Here is a 23048-nt window from a genome sequence, read left to right on the forward strand (position 1 = left end):
TGTGTGTGTGTGTGTGTGTGTGTGCAGGAGGTGTGGTCTCTGTCAGGAAACACTGCAGCAGCTGCAGCAGCAGCAGCAGTGCTGAGTCTGAAAGCTTCCAGAGAGCGACAGCGACGTTGAGCATTGTTGGTATTGTCCTCAGTGATGCTACACAGAGCTGCTGTCAGAGAGATTCTCTTCACATGAACACACTGAACACACAGGACAGACTGTTCCAGCAGAGACGCAGCATAAAAGCAGCCTGACAAAAAAAAAAAATCTCAGCTCACGGTCCAGTGACTTTGTGTTTTCAGAGCTTTCCACCACATCTCATGGCCTTCCTCAGTTGTCATGGAGATGGTTTGGATGTTATCATATTTATATTAAAAGCTTAAGAGAGTCAAAGTTTTATTTTGCAGAGGTTTGTATAAATGATGATATGGCCTAAAGTATGTGGACACCCAAACATTTGACTCCGACATGTGATTGTTGAATGCTAAACATAAATAACTCCAACTTGTCTCTGAGAGAAATTTATGATCTTATGTGATTTAAGAAGGATGAAGGAGACTCAACAAGTCATCAGCTTCCTGCTGAACATCTGGAGATTCAAACAGACCTGTCTGATCAGTTTGTAGCCATGACAGCAGCAGGGACGATGTTTCTCTCTGTTCGTCCAGACTGAAATATCTCAACAGCTGTCGGATGGATCATCATGAGATTTGGTTCAGATACTCATGGTCCCCAGAGGATGAATCCTACTAACTTTATTGATCCTCTGATTTTTCCTCCAGCGCCACCATCTGGTCACTGTGAGCATGTTAGCACCGAGCCTCCAGGATCAGCGCCGGGATGTGAAGCCAGTTTGACATGGTGGCCAAACGCTGTAATTAGTTACAGCTTCCTGTCACGTGATGCACACAGGAAAACCAAAAAGCATTTTCCCCACCTACACAATCACTGGAAAAAGAGCAGCTGTAAAACGGTGAATTAATGTTTTTGAATGAAATGACGTCTGTCCAATAATAACATTTAGAAAGTCTAAAAGAGCCACAAGATCAAATTATTTGATCTCATTCAAGTGAACGAGGAGCCAACAGGAAGTCAGCCGACTCGGCCAGCAGAAGTCTCTACTGAGCATGCTCTGTAGGCCCAACAATCAGGAAGCATGAGGACGCCCCCCGGACACCTGGCGGGCTGTTTGGCTTCATGCATCACTGAGCGACTTTCATAGGAATGAACGGGCGCCATCTTTTAACGCGGCATCCAGCTCTGCTTAATACATCATGCATGTTTAGCTGACCTGCTGCACACCGACTGAAAGAGTCTACGCTACGCTAGCTTAGCATTTAACTGGAACTGATTATTTGGTATTTTACCAAACTGTATTTTATCAATAATTACTGCCATAACTGTCTCTTTTTATCCAGGAACAATCCTTGGAAATAATTAAGAAAGTGTTACCCACTGTCAATGTGAGCATGTTAGCATTTAGCTCAAGTGTGCAGCCTCTTAGCGCAGCCTCGCAGAGCTGCTAGCATAGCCGAGAACATAAACCTCTCTGTCCAGACGTCAAGAAGACAACGTACTTGGTTGTTAGTCCAGATCTGATCTAACCTGACGCACCAGATAGTTTGTTACACAGAACCATCTCTTTACCCTGCGAGGCAGCGAGTCCTCACAGGACGCTAGTTCAGACCTCGATTCATTCTCCGGCTAACTGCTAGCTGCTAGTAACTGTTGATTCACTCATCATCGTCCCAGCATGCAAAGTGCTCCTGGCTGCGGCAGCCGTTAAGCTCAAACCACGAACATATTGAACTGGATAATGGACTCAAACATGGCGTCCTGATCATTCTTATGAAAGTTGCTCCGTGACACATTGAGCCAAAAAAAACAGATTCCAGCTGTGTAGAAATTAGCCAGATGTTGCTCACGTTTCTTGATTGTTGGGCCCACGGAGCATGCTCAGTAGAGACTTCCTGTTCCATTTACTGTTTTACAGCCACTCCAGTGATTGTTTGTGGGGAAAAATGCTCATATGATGGACAGGAAGTTTAACTTACACTGTTTGGCCAGTATGTCAAACTGGTTTTTCATGTCCCAGTGCTGATACTGGGGCTTTAGCTCATGCTTGCAGCCTTGTAGTCGGTCATATGGAAGTCGGATTACGTTCCCACTACACACGTACTAACACCACTTCCTCTAAAGGCTCTGCGCTGCTGTTTTGATGCAACTGCTGTGTTCAGATCTGCCCCAAACAGTCGCAGCGAGCAGAAAAACCACCAGCATCTCTGTGGTTTAGAGAAGGTCAGCGTTATCAGACGTCTTCATATCTCTCTGGAAGGTTTTTGAACACGTCTGGGGGGTTTTTTTGCTCATATTTACTGATTAAATCCTATCGGAGCATCTGTTGGTTCCTCTGAAATACAGTGAGTCATCATGCTACATCATGCATGCTGAATATTTGGCCTAAAAACTCTCATTAATAATTCAACCTGCAGCCTCAGAAACACTAAACCTTGAGGAGGAGAAGCAGCAAAAACACAGAATCCCTTAAAAAGAAGAAAAATCATTGTTTGATAAGTGATTAACTGATCAATCAGATTCTCTTCTTTCTTCAGTTTCATTATAAACTGAATATTTGGGTTTTTTTGGCTGGATTTGTCTTCTTGAAGGTCTCATATAGTTGTTGAACAATAAACAAGTGAAAGTTCATCTTTGCTTTCTTTATCTCAGAACGTGTTCAGGCAGCAGCAGCAGCAGGCCTCTTTCTTTAACAGCTTAATATGTTGCCATGGAGACGTAACAACAGACGTTTCACACTTTGAACCACATCCGCTGGCCACAAAGTGGTTAAACACACACACCAACGGATACACACAAACCCACACACACAGCAGGAACTGAAGCCTGAATTCTTTCAGCAGCTTCTGGACTGAAAGTTGAAGTGGAGCTGGACTGAACCTGTCGGATCAAAACGACCAGCAAACACGCAGGCAGGGAGTTTAAAACCAGCCTGAGGTTCAGCAGGTTGAGACGCAAGCGAACTGCAGCCAAGCCTCGGCTGCACCGCAGGCCGCCGCCATCACCAAACCACACGGACTTTTTCCTGTTTTCTAAAATGCTCTATTTGAGGCAGGTTTTACGAAACATGAGAGGCAGCTTCCCGGAGACACGGCCCGCTGTTGAGTTAGACACAATCTGATTGGCCGAGTTCAACCTCAAAGGGGAGGAAGACCAGAAAAAACAAAACAACAACAAAAAAAAGACAGATTTTGGGTGAAGAAGCCTGAATGTGATGTTTTCCCAGAGTTCTGTCTCTCAGGCAAACATTCAAAAACTGCTGTCTTTGATTTGATTGGTGGACTCTGACCCCTGACTACAGCAGTAAGCAGCTTCCCCCTACTGGAAACAACATATATAACATGGCCAAAAGTTTGTGGACAGCTGGATTGTCCAACCAAAATGTGTGGAAATATACTGGTACTGGTTCTTCTGGTCTCAGGCTCTCCACCATTGAGCAGCAACATGGTTTCTGCACGTTCACCGAGTTCAATTTAAGACTTTTTAACACCACATAGAATGTAATTTAACACCTGTTTCACCATCATACTGGTCAAAGCACATTGTGAAAATATGATGGATGATCAGCAGTAGGGGAAGAAGTTTGGAGATCTATTAATTCAGAAGAAGAAGAAGTAGAAGAAGAAGAAGAAGAAGAAGAATGCCTTTATTGTCACTGCACATTTCCAGTACAACAAACCGCTCATCAAGGTATAAATAAATAAATATATAATAGAAAGTATAATAGAAAAAGTATAAAAGTAAAAGTTGCAGCAGAGTTTATAATGTTGCACTTGTAATTTGTAAACAACAGATATTATATGTGGACATTTACAACAGTTACTGCACATGAACATGTAAACATGAACATGTAAACATGTAAACAGCTGAGCAGTCAGTGATGTGGAGGCTGATGGTTCTGGAGGGTGATGGTTCTAGAGGCTGATGGTTCTGGAGGCTGATGGTTCTGGGGGCTGATGGTTCTGGAGGCTGATGGTTCTGGAGGCTGATGGTTCTGGGAGCTGATGGTTCTAGAGGCTGATGGTTCTGGAGGCTGATGGTTCTGGAGGCTGATGGTTCTGGCGGCTCATGGTTCTGGAGGCTGATGGTTCTGGAGGCTGATGGTTCTGGAGGGTGATGGTTCTAGAGGCTGATGGTTCTGGAGGCTGATGGTTCTGGAGGCTGATGGTTCTGGCGGCTAATGGTTCTGGGAGCTGATGGTTCTAGAGGCTGATGGTTCTGGAGGCTGATGGTTCTGGAGGCTGATGGTTCTGGCGGCTCATGGTTCTGGAGGCTGATGGTTCTGGAGGCTGATGGTTCTGGAGGGTGATGGTTCTGGAGGCTGATGGTTCTGGAGGCTGATGGTTCTGGAGGGTGATGGTTCTGGAGGCTGATGGTTCTGGGGGCTGATGGTTCTGGCGGCTGATGGTTCTGGAGGGTGATGGTTCTGGAGGCTGATGGTTCTGGAGGCTGATGGTTCTGGAGGGTGATGGTTCTAGAGGCTGATGGTTCTAGAGGCTGATGGTTCTGGAGGCTGATGGTTCTGGGGGCTGATGGTTCTGGGGGCTGATGGTTCTAGAGGCTGATGGTTCTGGAGGCTGATGGTTCTGGAGGGTGATGGTTCTGGGGGCTGATGGTTCTGGGGGCTGATGGTTCTGGAGGCTGATGGTTCTAGAGGCTGATGGTTCTGGAGGCTGATGGTTCTGGAGGCTGATGGTTCTGGAGGGTGATGGTTCTGGAGGCTGATGGTTCTGGGGGCTGTTGGTTCTGGGGGCTGATGGTTCTGGAGGCTGATGGTTCTGGGGGCTGATGGTTCTGGAGGCTGATGGTTCTGGAGGGCTGATGGTTCTGGAGGGTGATGGTTCTGGAGGCTGATGGTTCTGGGGGCTGATGGTTCTGGAGGGCTGATGGTTCTGGAGGGTGATGGTTCTGGAGGCTGATGGTTCTGGAGGGTGATGGTTCTGGAGGCTGATGGTTCTGGGGGCTGTTGGTTCTGGGGGCTGATGGTTCTGGGGGCTGATGGTTCTGGAGGGTGTGTTTGTGCCGGCTCTGCGGAGGCTGTGTGATGTGAAGATGTCATCCAGGCAGGGAGTGGCTGATTACTTCCTGTTCAGTGTTAATGACCGTCTGGAGATCCGTCTGTCGTACCGCGCTGTGATGCAGAGTGTTAGTATCTCTGTCTGGAGCAGTGGTAGGAAGGCACAACAGCTGCGTGGAAGGTTTGTTTTCAGTGGTGTTGGTCGTCCGTGTGAGTCCGTCTGGAAACTGATGTTCAGAGAGGAACGGGCCTCACGGTGTCGTCCATTCTCAGTTCCAGGTTGTTTGTAAAAGTATCAATAACACAGTATTTGATTTGATTTATTGAAGAGGACAGTGTGCAGTATTAAGCATAAATGATGCATCAGAGTTAGCTTGAAGCTAATTTGCATCTCTAGTCCAACAGCACAACAGTCTGGAAGGTTTTGAAGAACCTCTGTCTCCTCACGGCAGCGTTTAGACACACAGTGGCGTCAGCAGCAGGTTTTGTGAGAGAGACACTGGACCTGTCAAGGTTTCCACAGCCCGGTAGTGGACATCATGCCTGGTGTTAACAGAGTTTAGTCTGTTAAGGGGCTCAGAGAGTTGCTGCACCAGAGGAGTCGCAGACACACTCAGGCACAAATCAGCATCAACGTTCTGCAGCGCTCCAGGGGTCACTGGTCCAGGATGAACATCCCTGGAGAGCAGCATCAGCATGAAGAGGAGACCTGCTGTTCTCTGAAACGAGGTGGCAGATGACCGAAACACTGGATCAGTGATTCCCTCTGGATGAAATACTTAAACACAATATCATACAAAAGCAAAGTGTTTTACAGAGTGAATTGATTAAAGACACAACATGAACACAAAACTAATAAAAGCTAAATTAAACATCTTCAGCTTATTTGTAAGAGAAGAACATGTTGGTGCAAACCTCAGTTCAGCAGGATGTTCCAGGTGTTTCCAGTGAATGATGGGAAACATTTGTCCTGTCAGCTGATTGATGAGCTGCTGGGAAATCTGATCTGGAGTCAGACCAGTCAGTGGATGTGAGTCCAGTAAGCAGGTTCAACATATCCAGGATGTCTTCTGGTTCTCGTCGTCCGTCCAGAACCAGAACTAACAACCAGCTCAGTCAAATGTTTATAGAGAAAACAAATAATCAATTAATCACTAATGAAAGTAATCATTAGCTGCAGTCCTACATCCTTTAGTGGCTGTTCTGCAGCTTTCAGTTGTATCACATGATCTTCATCAGCAGATGTCATGAAGCTGTAGTTTGTCTTCATGACACAAAGTTTAATATTTATAATGTAAAACTGCTGATAGAAAGTGTTTGTGTAGGTTTTTATTTATAGTTATAAATGACAACTTATATAAATAAAATGATCAGTGTATAATATACTTTTATTTATTTTACATAAAAAGTACAAACTACATATATAAAACTGTCCTTGAAGGCTTCCTGTTCCTATCTGATATTATAACAGGAAGTCCATCATGTGAGTCATTTTTCCAACAAAACAGCAAAAAAACAAAAACAAACACTCCGAATCTATAAAAGCTGCTTTCATATGAAAACTATAATAACATGAAAAGTCCTGCAGACAACAGCTGATGTTGAAATATTCTCTGTTGTTCCTGAAACAGGAAAGAATCATCAGTCACCTCTTTTAGTCATAGTATTGTCATATATATATATATATATATCATATTAATGGATTATTCAGATGTTTTTCACACCTCGCTCACTGCTGGACGTTCACAGGAGAGTAGATGACGTCTGAAAGGAGAAAGTTTCATATTCTGGTTTTATTATTGACCCTTTGACCTCTGAATCCTTCGACCTTATTCAGATATAAACGTATCACATGTACTGTGTGTTACTCATATATGACATCATCAAGCTTCTCAGAGCAGGAAATCATTGCTAACTGGTCAAACATCCTCAGAGCGACACGTTGTTGCTTCTAATTTTAGGACGAGAAGTAAAAGCATCAGATTTCTAAAGTTTCTAAAGTCTCTGCTGATGTATTTTAATTTACTCAACAGGTTACATTTATCTTTTAACCCATGTGAGAGTCTTTGTTTAGAGTCTATGGAGGCTGGACGGTGTGTAGAGAACTACAACACGTCATCAAAGTCATCCTCAGAGCAGGAAGTTTTGTTTTTAGTGCTAAACTAACGTTCAGGTCTGATGGACGTCCTGTCAGGACCCTCCAGGTAGATGAAACTCACCTTTGTCCTCATGAGACTGTGTGGAGCTTTTAAAACTGGCATGTTGGGCTGTAAAAAGGAAAACAAGCTCCAGTTAGAACTGAAGCTCTGCCGGCTGCTGCTCATTACTCAACATGTTTTTTTTTGGAGAAAATGAGTCAGCTGCTTTGAATATTGTGTAACGGTGAAGAAGAAACATGAAGAAACCCAGTAACATGCTGGGAGGTTCACTGGTTGTCTGTCAGCTCACATCCAATCAAATCTACTGTCAGTTTATCAGGTTGACTGTGTTCAACTTACACATGCTGTAAAGTTGCTCATTCATATATCGTTTCATATATTTCATCCATGAAAAACACCAAAACTACAGCCTCCAAAATAAATGCCAACAAAAACTGAACATTATAATCTTTATGGCAGCAATGACTGGTTTATCTGTGTTGCACTTGCAGAAATAATTAAAGTTATATTGAAATAAACTGAGTTGAACTGAATGAAACATGAATCAAAGGCTTCTAGTCTCACATTTCTTCATAAACTATTTAGTTGTGTAGTTTCTAGAGGAGCTGCCAGGTTGTTTTTTTAGTATCTTACAGCTCGTTCAGGTCGGTCACGTCCACAGTTTCTATCAAACTTGTAACAGCTGAGAGGACTCACAGGAAGTGGAGCAATGCAGCATGACGTCGCAGTAAACAGGCTGAGACTCAACGTCGCCATCTGCTGGTCGACGATCCTCCACTTCAGGAACAACTTGAGAAGAGACAGAAGACAGATTACAGCTGAGTTTGTTTGTTGTTGTCTTCTCTCTGAGAAGCTCCGTCTCATTGTTGGACGAGTTGATCCAGTTTAACAGGACTGAACCACACAGAGAGGAAAACTCTGATGTTTCACTGCAGCTGTGGAGAGTTTGACTCAATCTGGAACCAAAACTCATTGATGCAAAGTGAAGGTTCAGGTTTAAAAACAGTCTCAGGGTTCTGGTTCTGAGCACGCTCAGTCACTGGGACGATTAATGGAACGGATCCATCGTTAGTGTTATTAATTACACCTGTGTTTCACCTGCTTTAACAAGTCAAAATGTCTGCCGTGAACAAACCATGGATGTATTATAAGATACCGATTCAGTCCTGTAGGAACTGCTCGCCCGGCGCTTACACCAAAAAAGTATCTAGCTTCCGCCCCACTGAATATGCGCAGTAGTGTTTCCCCCGCTGGCCCCGCCCACAAGCTCCCGCTCGGCCCATAGACTTTACATTATGATGACGTCACCGATTTTTAAATCGCTTTTCTCGGCTCGAGGAAAGTTTTACAAACATAAAACCTCCGTGGATCAAAAGTTCATAATAGAAAGAGTCATAGCTGACGTTTGCAGTTCGAGGCGTCCTGTCAACAGTTTTACAACAGCCAGTGACCACTGGGGAAAAACTGGCTGCAAGGCAGAGCGGCGGCGGCAGCGGCGGCGGCAGCGGCGGCGGCGGCGGCGGGTTCCAGCTCTTATTATACATCCATGAAACAAACTCAGTCCTCATGAAGTGTGTTTCCATCCACATGCAGATTTTCAAATTGAAAAAAAAGTTGAAATATTTGTTTAAAAAAAGTGTTTTTAGTGGCTTTTTTTAAAATCATATTTTGGATTTAAATCTTTTTTCTAAAGTTGAAGTTTGTTTTTGGGATCAGTGAAGAACAGTCGAGGTGTTTAAACATAAAACAACCAGAACATGAAAAACAATCTCCACATGTTTCGACGCTTGTCAGCAGCTGAGTGGATAAACGATGACATCATGAATCATGTGACTGAAGAGCTGAAAACATCAGATCTGTGTGGAGCGATGATGATGATGATGAGGAGACTGTAACCTTCCTCACATCGATACATGAAACTAACAGAAACGTCATATTTGAGCTTCGACTGCTGCTGTTTTAATGACGTCACCTCGTCGTGTTTCTTCTTCTTCTTCTTCTGCGACGGTTTAATGACATCATCAGCGGACAGAAACAAACATTCGCTACATTTTCTTTCAGCCAGTTTGTGGAAATTCAGTTAAAGAGGTCGACTCACCTACTTCAATGTTTTCATAAACAGGAGAAACATCTGAAGCTCCAGCTGAGGAGAAACACACAACAACTCCATTAATCTGCTCATTTCACAATAAAAGCGACATTTTTGAAGTTCATGACACAGTTTGAGGAGTTTGGAGAGAAAAACAAACCGCATGTTTCCTCTTTGAGCAGGTTTCCTCCTGTAAAACGGGAACAAGATAAGAGAGAGGAGGTGAAAGGTTATCGTCTGTCTTTTGTCGTCACTCTTCCAACATGGCGGCGTTGCCTTTTAAAACTTTTACACACAGTGATCTGACAGGTGACAGGTAGATTTCATCACCCGTATCAGTGTTTTCACACTCAGGAGGCCATAAACATTTATAACAACAAAACATCGGACTTTAACGCGAGAGTTCACTGTTCACTGGTCTGGGGTCTGCCAGCCAATAGGAAGAGAGTAAAGTCTCCAGACGTTAGCAAACGTTTCTCTGCTCAAGACTTTAAGTAGATTGATGTTGGAAACATCTGGATATTATTTCCTGTAGCGAGTTGTTTGCTACTATGAGCCAGTTTTACTAAAAGCTGATTCTCTGGTGTTTCAAGATGTGAAGAATCAACAACTTGAAACAAGTAGTTTATGTTCTGTTCTCTCTTTGTGTCGTCTGTATGAGCAGCTGAGGTTATGAAAGGTTTTACATTGTCAGATTGAGAGTGAGAGTTTTGGACGGCGCAGACAGACGGATGACGTCCTTACAGAGCCGTCAGATCAGAAAATAAAACATGTTTTGTTGTTTATTTTTAGGACTTGCTGGGTTCTTGAATCAGCAGCTCACCTCTGTGTTTCAGGCGGTAAATGATGAATCCTGTCAGCAGCAGCAGCAGCAGCAGCACGACGACGCTACAGACAGTCAGACTTATCAGCAGAGTGTTACTGTGTGGAAACCGCCGCTCCGCCACGCCCAGCGCGCTCTCCGCCCTGCAGGTGATCACCCGCTGATCCTCCTCCGGGTACGGGACGGAGCTCATCAGCCGGTACTGGTCGGACTCAGAGGTCTGGACCTGATCTTCTGGCAGAGGTGTGGAGGCTGACAGCCAGGTGATGCTGGGGGTCGGGTGGCCCTCCACCTCACACTGCAGCCTGCGGGTGGCGCCGTCCTCCATCACAGAGAGGCTCAGGATCTGCGGCTTCCCTGGGACAAAAGCATCACGGAGAAAAAGATACGACTCAGGATTTTAAAATCTGTGAAATCATTTATTTTTTATGTTTTAAAGTCTTTTTGTTTTGTTTTGTTTCCCACAGAAATGACAGTTTCTGCTGTTTTATTCATAAATTATGATCCACAGTTCAATCTGGAATTAATTCTGGTATTTGAGAAGTTGACATTTGGAGTAAAGAAGGAGAAAAAGAAGTGAAATCCTGCTACTATAGTTTGTTTACGTAGCCTCCGGAGCCGGAGGAAGCTTCCTGAAGCTGACCAATCAGAACAGAGTGGGCTCATCAGGAGGCGGGTCTTAAAGAGAAAGGAGCTAAAACGGCCTGTTTCAGACAGAGGCTGAACTGAGGGGCTGCATAAAGGACCAGTAGAAGATAAATAAGGAGTTTTTAACTGGAAATCATGCAAAGATATTCCAGTAGAGCCCCAGAATATAAACATAGAGGCTGGACATGTGCAGAATACATCGTCTTTAAACTGAATAAATAAATAAAACTGCTAAATAAGCAGTTTTGTGTTTATTTAGCATCCTTATCTGGACAAAATACTGTTGAGTAACATCATGTTTGTGTATTTAATTCGGTGTGTTGATGCCGTTTTTGTGATATTGTCTTTGCGTTTTTGCTAACGCACCTGATAGAATATTGGGATGTACAGACATCACTTTGTGACGTATTTAAAGGATAAAATGACCAAGAATCACTGTGAGACAAAGATAAACATGTGGAAACGGAGATGCTGATGACGTCAGAAGGTTCAAAGGTTCAGTGCAGAGCTCCAGTCCTAACCAACCGAAACACAGGAAGTAAATATCCACAAAACACAGGAAGTAAATATCCACAAAACACAGGAAGTAAATATCCACAAAACACAGACAAAAACAACATCCAACTATATCCCACAATAAACTCACCTGTAACGGTCAGATGTGTTGGTTTTTGGTAAGCGTCCACCGGCTCGTCCAGCTCCACTCGGCAGTAATAAGCACCGTTATCGGTCAGCTGCACCGTCCGGATGAGGAGCGACAGCACCCCCTGCCGAGGGTCTCCATCCAGGTGAAATCTCAGCCCTGACCATGAACAGTCTCCGAGTCCTTCCATGGAGTTGTTTTTAAGTGAACATTGGAAAAATGGCTGACTGTCTGACTCTCTGCCCCATTTAACCGTGATGGTCCCTGAGTAGTCCTGCTGTCTGGGATGAGTGAAGGAGCAGTCGAGGACGGCGTCTTCTCCTCTCGACACGCTGACCTCCGGAGAGACGAACATGTCCCAGGAGACTGAGAGAGAACCTGAACATCACAACAAAGAGCTCATGGTCATGTTTGGAGTTTAGGCCGATCAGGGCACACATGTGATATTCTTTCCTGTTATAATACATCCATGTTCACACTGTTTAATAACACCGATGTGAAGAATTTTACTTTTTAACTGAGTTTGACCAACTTTTACTGATAAATTTGTCCAGAAGTTCATTGAAATCTACTGAAATACTGTTTTCAACTAAAAAACGTTTTCACCTACAAACGACCAAAACCTCACTGACTGCTCTGTGCTGCATTAAACCTCAACTAAAGCTGCGGCCAAAGTGTTACGATCGACCTCGACGGATCACTACGGCCTTCAAGACGAGCGTCACATGACCGACAGACACAGCCGTCTACTTGTACTGCAGCAAAGAGAGAAAGGCAGTGAAGTTTCAGTTCCTCCAGGACTATTTTTATGTTGCTGGATTTGTCTGAATTGCTGAATTTTTATAGAACTCAAAATACATTAAACATCAGCACTGACATGTACTTGTTTCTGTGATCTGCAGGATGGTAGTGATCACATGTGACTCTTCATTGGTAATAGTTTTATAAAAAATCACATTATTTTCCTTTGATTGCAGTTTTTCCCAATTCCCACAATTTTACCACAAAAAAAAAAGAGACATAAAACATCACAAATTGTATCACAAGTTTTGAGAGAAGCTTCTGGAGGGACTGAAGTTTGAATATCAGCAGAATTTCTTTGTTCTTTCACGTCTGTGAGGTTTCGACAAACTGCGATTTAAACGATGCAAAAATCAAGAGAGACAGACTTTCTAACCTCCCAACAAAATATGACATTATATCAATAATCACAATAATATACAGTTGTAGACATTAACCTCAGACCTCCAGCAGCTCTACTCAGGATATCCAGAAAAATATGAGAGGTGTGATGTTTAACAGACAGGAAGGCTCTGATGAAAGATGCTACTGGGTTGCATTATGGGAAACGTAGGATCCAGTGTTTATGGAGTTTGATCCATACCAGGAACTAAAAATCAGGATATGGGAATGAAATACTAAATAAGTGGAATAGCCCTTTAAATTCCTTTAAGTTCTACTTGTTGCCTTTAAAGTGGAGCAGACCGTCTTTTAGTTGTTAGTCTGTAGTTTGAAAAGCTTATAAATCTAAATAAGCAGCTTTAATATAGTCTAAAGGATCCTCCCTTCACCCGCAGTACAATAAATCATCTTACCTGTGATGATCACAGACACAATAAGAAGGAAAAACTGAGACATCCTCCAGCTGATCGGCCACAAGCAGCAACACTTCAAATATGGACAAAAATAAACCGTAACGTGCCTCCAGATTCAGGAAGTGTTGTGAAATGTGTCATATGAAACTATGAGCCACGTTCAAAGGCAGAAAAAGAGAAGGAACACACAGTTGTACTGTTTGTTCTACATGTTTTTATTGTAGGTTTTATGTATTTTATCACGTGTGTGTTTAAAGTCTCACTCAGTGACGGAAAGTAGTATTTCCCAATGGAGTATTTTTACTTTGTTATATCTGACTGGTTTCACTGGTTTCACTCACTGCAAGACAAAGTAAAGTTTGAATAATACAAAAATGTTGATTTAAACTTTATCTGTTTTACTGTTTTTCTTAAATGCAGACAAACCGGTTTCCTGATAATAAATAAGAAATGAAGGAAATAGAAACAGATTAATGGAAAAAAAACAAAAAACAGATGTGACTGATATTTCTGGAAGCACTGGGTCACACTGAAATGAATCACAAACAAACACACACACATCCTGGTTGTTTCTCCAGCAGTCTCATCATGGACGTCCGGCTGGTCTGCAGCTTTCTGAGTCTGCTGTTGTCTGCTACAGGAGGTGAGCTGATGAACACACTCAGAAACACTCAGAAACACTCAGAAACACACTCAGACACACACTCAGAAACACTCAGAAACACACTCAGACACACACTCAAAAACACACCCAGAAACACTCAGAAACACACTCAGAAACACTCAGAAACACACTCAAAAACACACTCAAAAACACCCAGAAACACATTCAGAAACACTCAGAAGCACACTCAAAAACACACTCAAAAACACACCCAGAAACACATTCAGAAACACTCAGAAGCACACTCAAAAACACACTCAGAAACACTCAGAAACACACTCAGAAACACACCGGGAAACACTCAAAAACACACTCAGAAACACTCAGAAACACACTCAGAAACACTCAAAAACACACTCAGAAACACTCAGAGACACACTCAGAAACACTCAGAAACACACCGGGAAACACTCAGAAACACACTCAGAAACACACAGAAACACACTCAGAAACACACTCAGACACACACTCAAAAACACACCCAGAAACACTCAGAAACACACCCAGAAACACTCAGAAACACACTCAGAAACACTCAGAAACACTCAGAAACACACTCAGAAACACTTAGAAACACACTCAGAAACACTCAGAAACACTCAGAAACACTCAGAAACACTTAGAAACACACTCAGAAACACACTCAGAAACATGATCTTTTATCATTAAAGTTGTGATATGATTGTATTTTATGTTCCTGTAATTGTTGTGTGACAGACGTGGTTGACAGAAAGGCTTCACTAGTTCAATTTCTTTACTTTAAGTTAAGTGTAGCATTAATAATCAGCATGTAAACGTTTAATAAATGGATTATAAGACTATGATGCAGCTGTCAGCAGATATAAGTGTTTATTAATGGCAAGGCAAGTTTATTTGTGTAGCACATTTCAACAACAAGGCAATTCCAAGGCGGCAGAAAAGTCTTCAGCTGCGATTTAAAGAACTGAGAGTCGCAGCAGATCTACAGTTTTCTGGGAGTTTGTTCAGATATGTGGAGCATAAAAACTGAAAGCTGCTTCTCTATGTTTAGTTTTGACTCTGGGGACAGAAAGCAGACCTGATCCCAGACCACCTGAGAGGTCTGGATGGTTCATAATGTAGCAGCAGATCAGAGATGTATTTTGGCCCTAAACCATTTAGTGTTTTATAAACCAACAGTAATATCTTAAAGTCAATTCTTTGACAGACAGGAAGTTAACCAGGAAGTTAATGTATTACATAACAACTATAACTCCTCCTGTGGACACACAGAATTGTTTGCTGCTGTATAAACAGATAATAAATGTCAATATAGTAAAACACAGCTGTAAAAATATAAAATATGTCTTCATAGGAGGAGTTAGAATAAATACTGAACATTAATAAACACTTAAAATGTCCTTATATCTACTTATAAGTACATTATAGTGTGTTATAAACCATTTATTAACTGTTTATATGCTTATTATTGATGACAGATATGAGGACTTAAAGTGAAGTGTTACTGATTTCTTTATAAGTAAGCAAATAAAGACAAATAAACACCTTTAAAAGACAGACTTTAGGGTCAGAAAGTGCTTCACAGTAAAAGACAAAACCACAGATATAAAACAAAAAGATAAAAAGAGTTAAAGGAATGTTTGACAACAGCAATCTGTGAGCAGAAACAGAGGAAAAGTCACATATTTATTATTTTCAATGTATTAAAATATATAATACACAGTATCTTTGTGTCACCTCTAACCAGAACCCAACTCTCCGCCGCCCCCCTGAGGAGGCTTCCTGTACTGCTGAATGTCTGTTACAGACCAGATCCTGTCATTTCCCCCCTGTAATGTTCATCCTGACTGAAGGGAGATTAAAGGATCATTCTGGTGTTTCTCAATATTTTTCTTATTGTCAACAAATCCAACAATGAACTGATCTACTAACACGTATTGTGTGTGTATCAAAGCTGATATATCTGATTCCTCTGCTGTTGTCCAGAAACTATTAAAAACACGTCAGTGAGTCACACCGCTGCACTGGGTGACATGTTCCTTCATCATGAAGAGTTTGGTCACGTTAGTTTGTTTAGAAACGGCTCCAAAGACTAATAACAGCATCATGTTTTCAGTCTCTGGAGAGTAGTTCTGTGTAAGGCAGACGCCACTGAGTATGTGCAGGAACACGGTTCTGTTTACAGCTTCACCAGTTTGTTGCGCTACAGATCACAACTTCTGGACTTTGTGCTACATTATAAATTTCTCAAAGAACATCAGTACAGAGTCCTGAGGTTGTGATTCTGTATTAGGGATGTGCAGAGAGCCCAGTATTTGTATTTGTATTTGTATTTGTTGAGGAAGCAAAATTATTTGTATTCGTATTTGTATTCGATTGTATATAATACTGGTAAGAGGCTTAAAAATCCTGTTTTTGTATTTATTACGCTTTTCATTTTAGAAAATTAAAGTGTTACAATAAGTGTTCATGAATAAACTACCTTATGAAGGACGACGTCCCCACACCAGGTCTCTAACTGGAGTCTCCCAGGTCATAGATGACTGCGCTGACTACTGAGATAAAACTTTACTCATCACCTCATTGCAGACAGACCTCTACCTATTTATACACCCATAACACACAGACAGCACAGCCTGTAACATGTAGAAGAACTTCAAAGGTGATTCTTGCTTTGCACTTTTCATTTATTGCCTATTTTTTTACAACCTAACTTTGTGGAAAGGAGAAGAGGAACAACAGGTTATGTCCATTGGGACTTACCCCTGATAGATGTAACAGTGGAGCAGAGGAGATAGACTGAGATAACGATGTAACCGACATGTGAACTGGTATTTGACATGTTTTTTTTCTTCCCAAAAACAAATAATTTTTAAAATATTGGTATGAAACAAATATTCGTATAAAATCCACTATTTGTGCTTTGCCAAATAACATATTTGTATTCGAGCACACCCCTAGTATACACACAATACTTGTTAGTAGATCATGAGATTTGTTGACAAGAAGAAAAATAACATGGCCAACCAAATGCTTGAAGTAATCATTGATGATTAGACACCCTGTGTGTCAGCTGTGATATTGAACCATAGATGCTCTCTGCTGCCTCCATCAGGCCTCGGCTCCAGTGATGACGGCTGGTCCATTAACGTGCAGGCGGAGGTACGAGCCATGGAGGGTTACCCGGTGGTGCTGCCCTGCACCTTCAGCCACCCACAGCACTCCCAGCATTCCTCCCTGCAGGTGCTGTGGCGTCTGGGCCACGGAGCGGGCGCCACCATCCTGTACCGCTGCACCAGCCGGCCCGGAGTCCCCACATGTGAGCCGGGGCCCAAGCAGGACCAGCGCTACCGACTGGAGGGAAACCCGCGGGAGCACGACCTGTCGCTACGCATCAACAGCGCCACCCTGCAGGACAACGGACGCTATTTCTGCCGGGTGGAGGTCCAGGGCCGGGAACACATCAGCTTCGAGGACAAGATGGGAACCAGACTGAGAGTGGAAGGTATGGTTCTACAGAGAGCAAAGGTCAAACAGAAATAAAACATGTTGGGACGTCCTCTGATGTCTTAGAAGCAACCAAGAAGCACTGGAGACAGATGCATCCACCTCTCAAACCACAAATAAATCTTCCAAAGGCTAAGTGTCTGATCAGTCGAGAAAATAAACTTCATTTAGGAGGTTCTAGATGTTTGGTGAAGTTGGCGAGCTGCTGTGGCTGCTAGCTAACCAGGAACATGCTAGCTAGTTGGAGATAAGCAGTAGGTGCAAAGTTTTAATTTATCCAACAAGTGCTCTAATTCATTATAAACTGCCTCTTGGTTCCTCACCAGCTCTGTCTCCTAGAAATGAATATATCCCAGTTATGTTGCATTGCCAAACATCTGCCTGGATTACTTTCACAGGCAACGTTTTTTCTAATGAATGAGGTGCTAAATTTAGATTAGAGTTTGCAGGGAGGCAGCCCATTCAAATACTGACACCTGTCGCGCCCCTCGGTGTCATTATTCAACATGCAGGGTTGTCTGATACACTTCTATAGATTTCCTACAACACCTGAAATAGACGCCATGAGACCGATGACGTCTATATAAGGTGACATATTTCCTTCTTCAGAGGTGGCAGATTGGCTGGATGGCTACATAGATACATAGATGGCAACAAGTTGAACAGGAATGTTCGCTTCCCATTTCAAACTTCTTTTCAAATGATCATTTTAACCCAAACCAAGTGGATTTTGTGCCTAAGCTTAACCAGACCTTATCGATTAAGTTTCATGAACTGCGGTGATACTGCATGTTGGTAAATGCTCTAATAATGATGTGGATGGGTTTACATTGGAGTTAGTTGAAAGCCCAGTGCGTCTCATACAGATGCTAACCAATAAATTCGCGTTCCGGCTCTGGCGCGGTGCCTCGTCTAAGCAGCACAGAGCAGATTGAGCTGGGCATGAAGTCTGACACAGAAACAGCATTGAGCATCCGGTCAATTTTCAAAATAAAACACCCCGTGCAGACTCCTGGTCGTATATCAACAATAAACGCAATTAAAACAGATGAATAAAAAACCATTTAACTACGTAGCTACTTAACCACCGCAGAAGCACAAAAATCAAGGAAAATGACCAAATCAACGAAAGCTGAGCAAGTTAACAAAATTGGGCAGTTTAGTTGCCCTGCTACTGCAGTAATTACGGTAGCCTTCAGGGACTTTACCAGTTTTGACTAGGCCGCTGTAATTACTGTAATAGAAGTGCAACTGATTTTAAATGGCGGAAGGCTTCCCCACAGAGAAGACGCTCCGCTTCTGACACGCCTAAGGGGGAGGACCCTATTGTTTTTCGTGTGTGTTTCTTTCTTTCTTTCTTTATTATTACGCCACTTAAACCCTAAATTTGACCCCCTAAACATGCTCAAAAACTCACCAAATTTAGCATGCACATCAGGTCTGGTAAAAAATTTGATAAAATGTAAAAATTAACCCCTAAAGTGCCAAAATGTGCTCTCTAGCGACTTAAGTAAAATGGCCGCCACGGCCCGTAGGAATGTCGTAGAGAGATCAAACCAAAACTCAATTATTCGTCTCATCAAGACCTACAAATCACACACTGACACCCCTGACCTAAATCCAACAGGAAGTCCGCAATTAGCCTTTCAAAATAAGACTTTGCCCCAGTTTTGGCCTCCGAACAAACGCTATCTCCTCAGAGGGCGTTAATGGTATCGGCTTCAAACTTTAATAGGTGACTTATGACACTATGCTGAAAAAAAGTTGTTAAAAACTTTGTAATAACTCGAACGGTTTGGATTTAATAAACCCTGAAAGTTGCAGTGCCACATCACGCCTTACAATGTAAACCAATGGGGAGGCAATCTATGGGCATGAAGTTTGTGTCAAACAGAGGCTTCTGATGTCTAAACTATAAGTCTGACCACTTTCAAACCTGTATCAATGGATTTGCGAGATAATTTCCTACTAAGATATGATTTTTAATGTAAGATTTGGCCAAAGTCATGGGATTTATGTGGAGATTTCACAAGAAGCGTACTCTAAAATCCTCCTCTCCAACTGCTCCTGGTGATGTCACTCCCTCAGTGCTGTGAAACATTCCGCAATACACACTCATTATAAAATCACAGGAGGAGCAAGAAAAGACTTTAAAACTCACACTCTAATATCTCAAAAACAGTAAAATATAGAAAAAACATGTAAATTCAAGATTTGTAGGTCAAAGTCTCGTGACTCATTTAAAGTTCAAATGAAGTTTGTATCTAAAACTATGTGGAAGCAGTAAATGTTCAAAAAGGTGTGGGTTCGCTCACACTCTCCATTCAAATATATGAGTATTTTTCTGTGTCCAGCTGCAGTTACTTATTGTCTCTACACACCTGACAGTACACATGTCAATCACACTTTGACCAGGTCATGTGAGTTAAAAGTCTTTCCTTTTCTAAAAATAGACTTGATGAAAATTAGGTTCATTAGGTTAGGAGTTTTCAATTTACTAATTGAAATTCAAGTGAATGGGCCCAAAACTTGCATGATTTTGATGCCACAGGTGTGAGCAAGACAGACATGTCTCACCCTGCAGAAAATTCTCATCCTGTCAATCAAACTTTCAAAATAAAAGCACACCACACTTGTATCCCTCATTTTTAAAAAGCAGAATGATCTGATCCTGATGGACCAGAGTGCGAGGTCCCGACCAACGCTGCTTACAGCTTTAATTTCTCTTATCTTTACTCTTCTTGTTGCTGTTTTTCTTGCTTTTAACTTTATTTTATTCTGAATCATAATAGCAGCACTTTTAATGTCTTTAATTGTCTTATTGTGTCCCTGTTTCATGTTTTTGTGTTTTCATGCTGCCTTGCTGCAAAAAGACACAAAGATCTGAACTGATACCATTTTAGACCCCCGAACCAGCTGGACAAAAGTTCAAGAGAGACCTTTATTCCATCGACTCCTGTCTCATAACTGACGACACACCCTGCTGCATCTCTTTCATGGATTAGTTTTCATGTGTTTTCAGTGTTTTCCATCATTTACTCGTCTGTTTTCCTTCCTGCTGCAGCTCCTCCAAAGATCCTGGCTCTGTCGGTGGAGGGCAGCGAGCAGGCTGGTTACAGAGCTCTGTGTCGGGTGCAGGGCTCGCCGCTGCCGGACGTCCAGTGGCTCGGCCCCGATGACCTGCTGGAGGGTTCTCTGGTCTCTGGCCCGCTGGCTCAGGAGTCCCCGACTCGCTACCACACCGTCAGCCAGCTGAGAGACGTGGAGCCCGGGCAGCAGTACACCTGCAGCGCCTCCAACCCGCTGGGCAAAGAGCAGGCCACGCTGTACGTCCTGCCCCCCCGACCGCCGCTGTCTGTGGCCGGAGCGTCGCCTCCGCTCCTGCTGCTGCTGTCTGTCGCTCTGGGGGCAAAGGTCATCCTGCTGGTGGGGACGGGGGTGTGGATGGTGCAGGGAGGAGCTCTGCAGGGACTCAGCTGCTGGTGGAAGTAACCTGCTCTGATGATTGGTTTATATTTATATATGTTTATCAGACTGGTTAATTATCTGATTATTATTATTACTGTGTGAATGATTAATCACATGATCTAAAAGTTTCAGGAGCTTTTTGGTCCTGAATAAAACCCAATAAAGTCCTGATGTTTTATTATAAACATTTAACTGTTGGTTTCGAAAATATTGTCTTTTGGAATGACCCATGTATGTATAATAAATTATTTCATAATTTCAAATGAGTATAAAGTTTCTTTTGGAGCAGTCATGCTGATATGATTATCGTAACTCTTAGGAGTCTTTAACTTCAATGTTATTTCTATGAAGGTTCCTGTAATTTGGTTCTGATTAACAGGAATGTCCTTGTAATAAAAGCTCCACTTAAATGTAAATAAATATTAATTTATTATTTATGTATTGGTGGTAACTATATTGCAAAAGGAAAAAACACATTTCTGCAGTTGTCTTCATGTTTGTGGTTCTGTTTTTATATGTTTTGTCCTTCGGGGCCACCGTAGGAAACAGTCTCATTTCTCACAGTGAAATAGATTAAATGAAACCATCAGTAGCATCACACAGTGCACTGAGTCTGCTGCATCTACAAACGGGTTGAACGTCTTTATTTACTATAAAATTCAAGCTGTTGTTGAGTTGAAAAAACAAAAGTGATGAATATCAGATTTCCTCTGACCAATCAAATCCCAGTCACTTTATTTTGCTTTTGAAACAATCAATACATTAATGATTCACACCTGAAGTGGACCTCTGTTTTTGTTTTTATTACGCTTTTCATTTTAGAAAATTAAAGTGTTACAATAAGTGTTCATGAATAAACTACCTTATGAAGGACGACGTCCCCACACCGGGTCTCTAACTGGAGTCTCCCAGATCAGAGACGACTGCGCTGACTACTGAGATAAAACTTTACTCATCACCTCATTGCAGACAGACCTCTACCTATTTATACACCCATAACACACAGACAGCACAGCGTGTAACAAGTAGAAGAACTTTAAAGGTGATTCTTGCACTTTGCACTTTTCATTTATTGCCTATTTTTTACAACCTAACTTTGTGGAAAGGAGAAGAGGAACAACAGGTTATGGAGAGTCTCTTGAGAGCACTTTGCTTGTGTCAGTAGTTCAGCTTTATCTCTGGGGAACACCCCCAACTCCAGGACTGATGTCCAAATAAGGAAATGTGCGTCATGTAGCAGGTGGATGTGACTCCCCTCACTGAGACCTGCTGATAGACGTCACAGCGGAGCAGAGGAGAGACACTGAGATAGTGATGTAACCGACCTGCTCGCTGGTATTTGACATGTTTTTTTTTTCTTCCCAAAAACAAATAATTTTTAAAGTATTTGTATAAAACCCACTATTTGTGCTTTGCTGAATAACGTATTTGTATTCGGGCACACCCCTAGCCTTCGGACAACATTTAATCAGACATTTCAACAATATTCCATTAAAATTAGCACATGGCAACTAGAGCACAGTTGTAGTTGTAACAGACAAATAAAACTGCTTAGTTAATGTTTAAGAATCATTCTCTCACTACATTTTAAAATAGACCATGAAAACTATTAGCATGACGTCAGAATGAATGACATGTTCAGAAATCAAACATTAAAGCTTGTCACTCTGCCTGATCGTCTACATGGGTAACAGGACGGGGCTTCCGTAGCAGACGGGACGGGCAGCTCGGCAGCAGTCCTTGTCACTCCAGCCAAAGTTCTTACTGGTCTCCAGGCTCATGATAACACACTGGCCGTCCTGCACCGTGCCGGGCTCCCCTTCCTCCCAGTTGGTGCTGTTGACCGGAGCCTGGTCCAGCCAGTACCACTCCCCGGTCAGGGAGCTCCGCCGCATGCCGATCCACGCTTCCTGCAGGCTGTCGTTCTTGGCCTGGATGATTCTGTCATAGATCTGTTTCTGGAGTTGAGCTGTGGAGAAGCTGACCAGCTCCAGGTTGTTGTCTCTGCAGTACTTCAGAGATTCACGCCAGCCGTCTGCCACTTCTCCGATTTTCACGACTTCTGGAATCAAGACGCAGCCCCTGAAATCTGGCAAAGAGTTCAGACGAAACAGAACAAACTCAAATTAGAGTGCATTTTCCATAAGAAATCAATTACTGGTGAATGTTCAACACGTTCTCACTCCCAACTTGTCACATATCGAAGCTTGGTCAGAACCCCTGGCGTCACTTTTTAACGCGCAGTATCACGGTAGTCACTGTTAAAAAATAATTATATTTTATGGTGTGACAACGTGGTGGTTAAGGTCTGGTTAGGTTTAGGCACAAAAACCACTTGGTTAGGGTTAGGGAAAGATCATGGTTTGAGTTAAAATAATTTTTTTTTTTTT

The 23048-nt window shown here is 42.5% G+C and overlaps 2 protein-coding genes across 2 annotated transcripts; one reads left to right on the forward strand and one right to left on the reverse strand.

The window, feature by feature from the left end:
• Window positions 1-6452: 6452 nt before the first annotated feature.
• siglec15l (sialic acid binding Ig-like lectin 15, like) lies at window positions 6453-13123 on the reverse strand. Its single transcript, XM_044360486.1, has 9 exons — window positions 13041-13123; window positions 11449-11823; window positions 10155-10511; window positions 9492-9521; window positions 9341-9385; window positions 7939-8031; window positions 7303-7350; window positions 6808-6847; window positions 6453-6705 (listed from the first exon to the last, which is right to left on the reverse strand). Exons 1-8 carry the CDS (start codon window positions 13081-13083, stop codon window positions 6813-6815), a joined length of 1026 nt encoding a protein of 341 aa, XP_044216421.1. The 5' UTR covers window positions 13084-13123; the 3' UTR covers window positions 6453-6705; window positions 6808-6812.
• A 505-nt stretch (window positions 13124-13628) lies between these two features.
• On the forward strand, window positions 13629-20879 carry si:dkey-11p23.7 (V-set and Ig domain-containing protein). The gene is made up of 3 exons (XM_044360287.1): window positions 13629-13683; window positions 16799-17188; window positions 20255-20879. Exons 1-3 carry the CDS (start codon window positions 13629-13631, stop codon window positions 20680-20682), a joined length of 873 nt encoding a protein of 290 aa, XP_044216222.1. The 3' UTR covers window positions 20683-20879.
• Window positions 20880-23048: the final 2169 nt, after the last annotated feature.

Source organism: Thunnus albacares, chromosome 8 (genome assembly GCF_914725855.1).
Source record: "Thunnus albacares chromosome 8, fThuAlb1.1, whole genome shotgun sequence".
NCBI classification, from domain to species: domain Eukaryota; kingdom Metazoa; phylum Chordata; class Actinopteri; order Scombriformes; family Scombridae; genus Thunnus; species Thunnus albacares.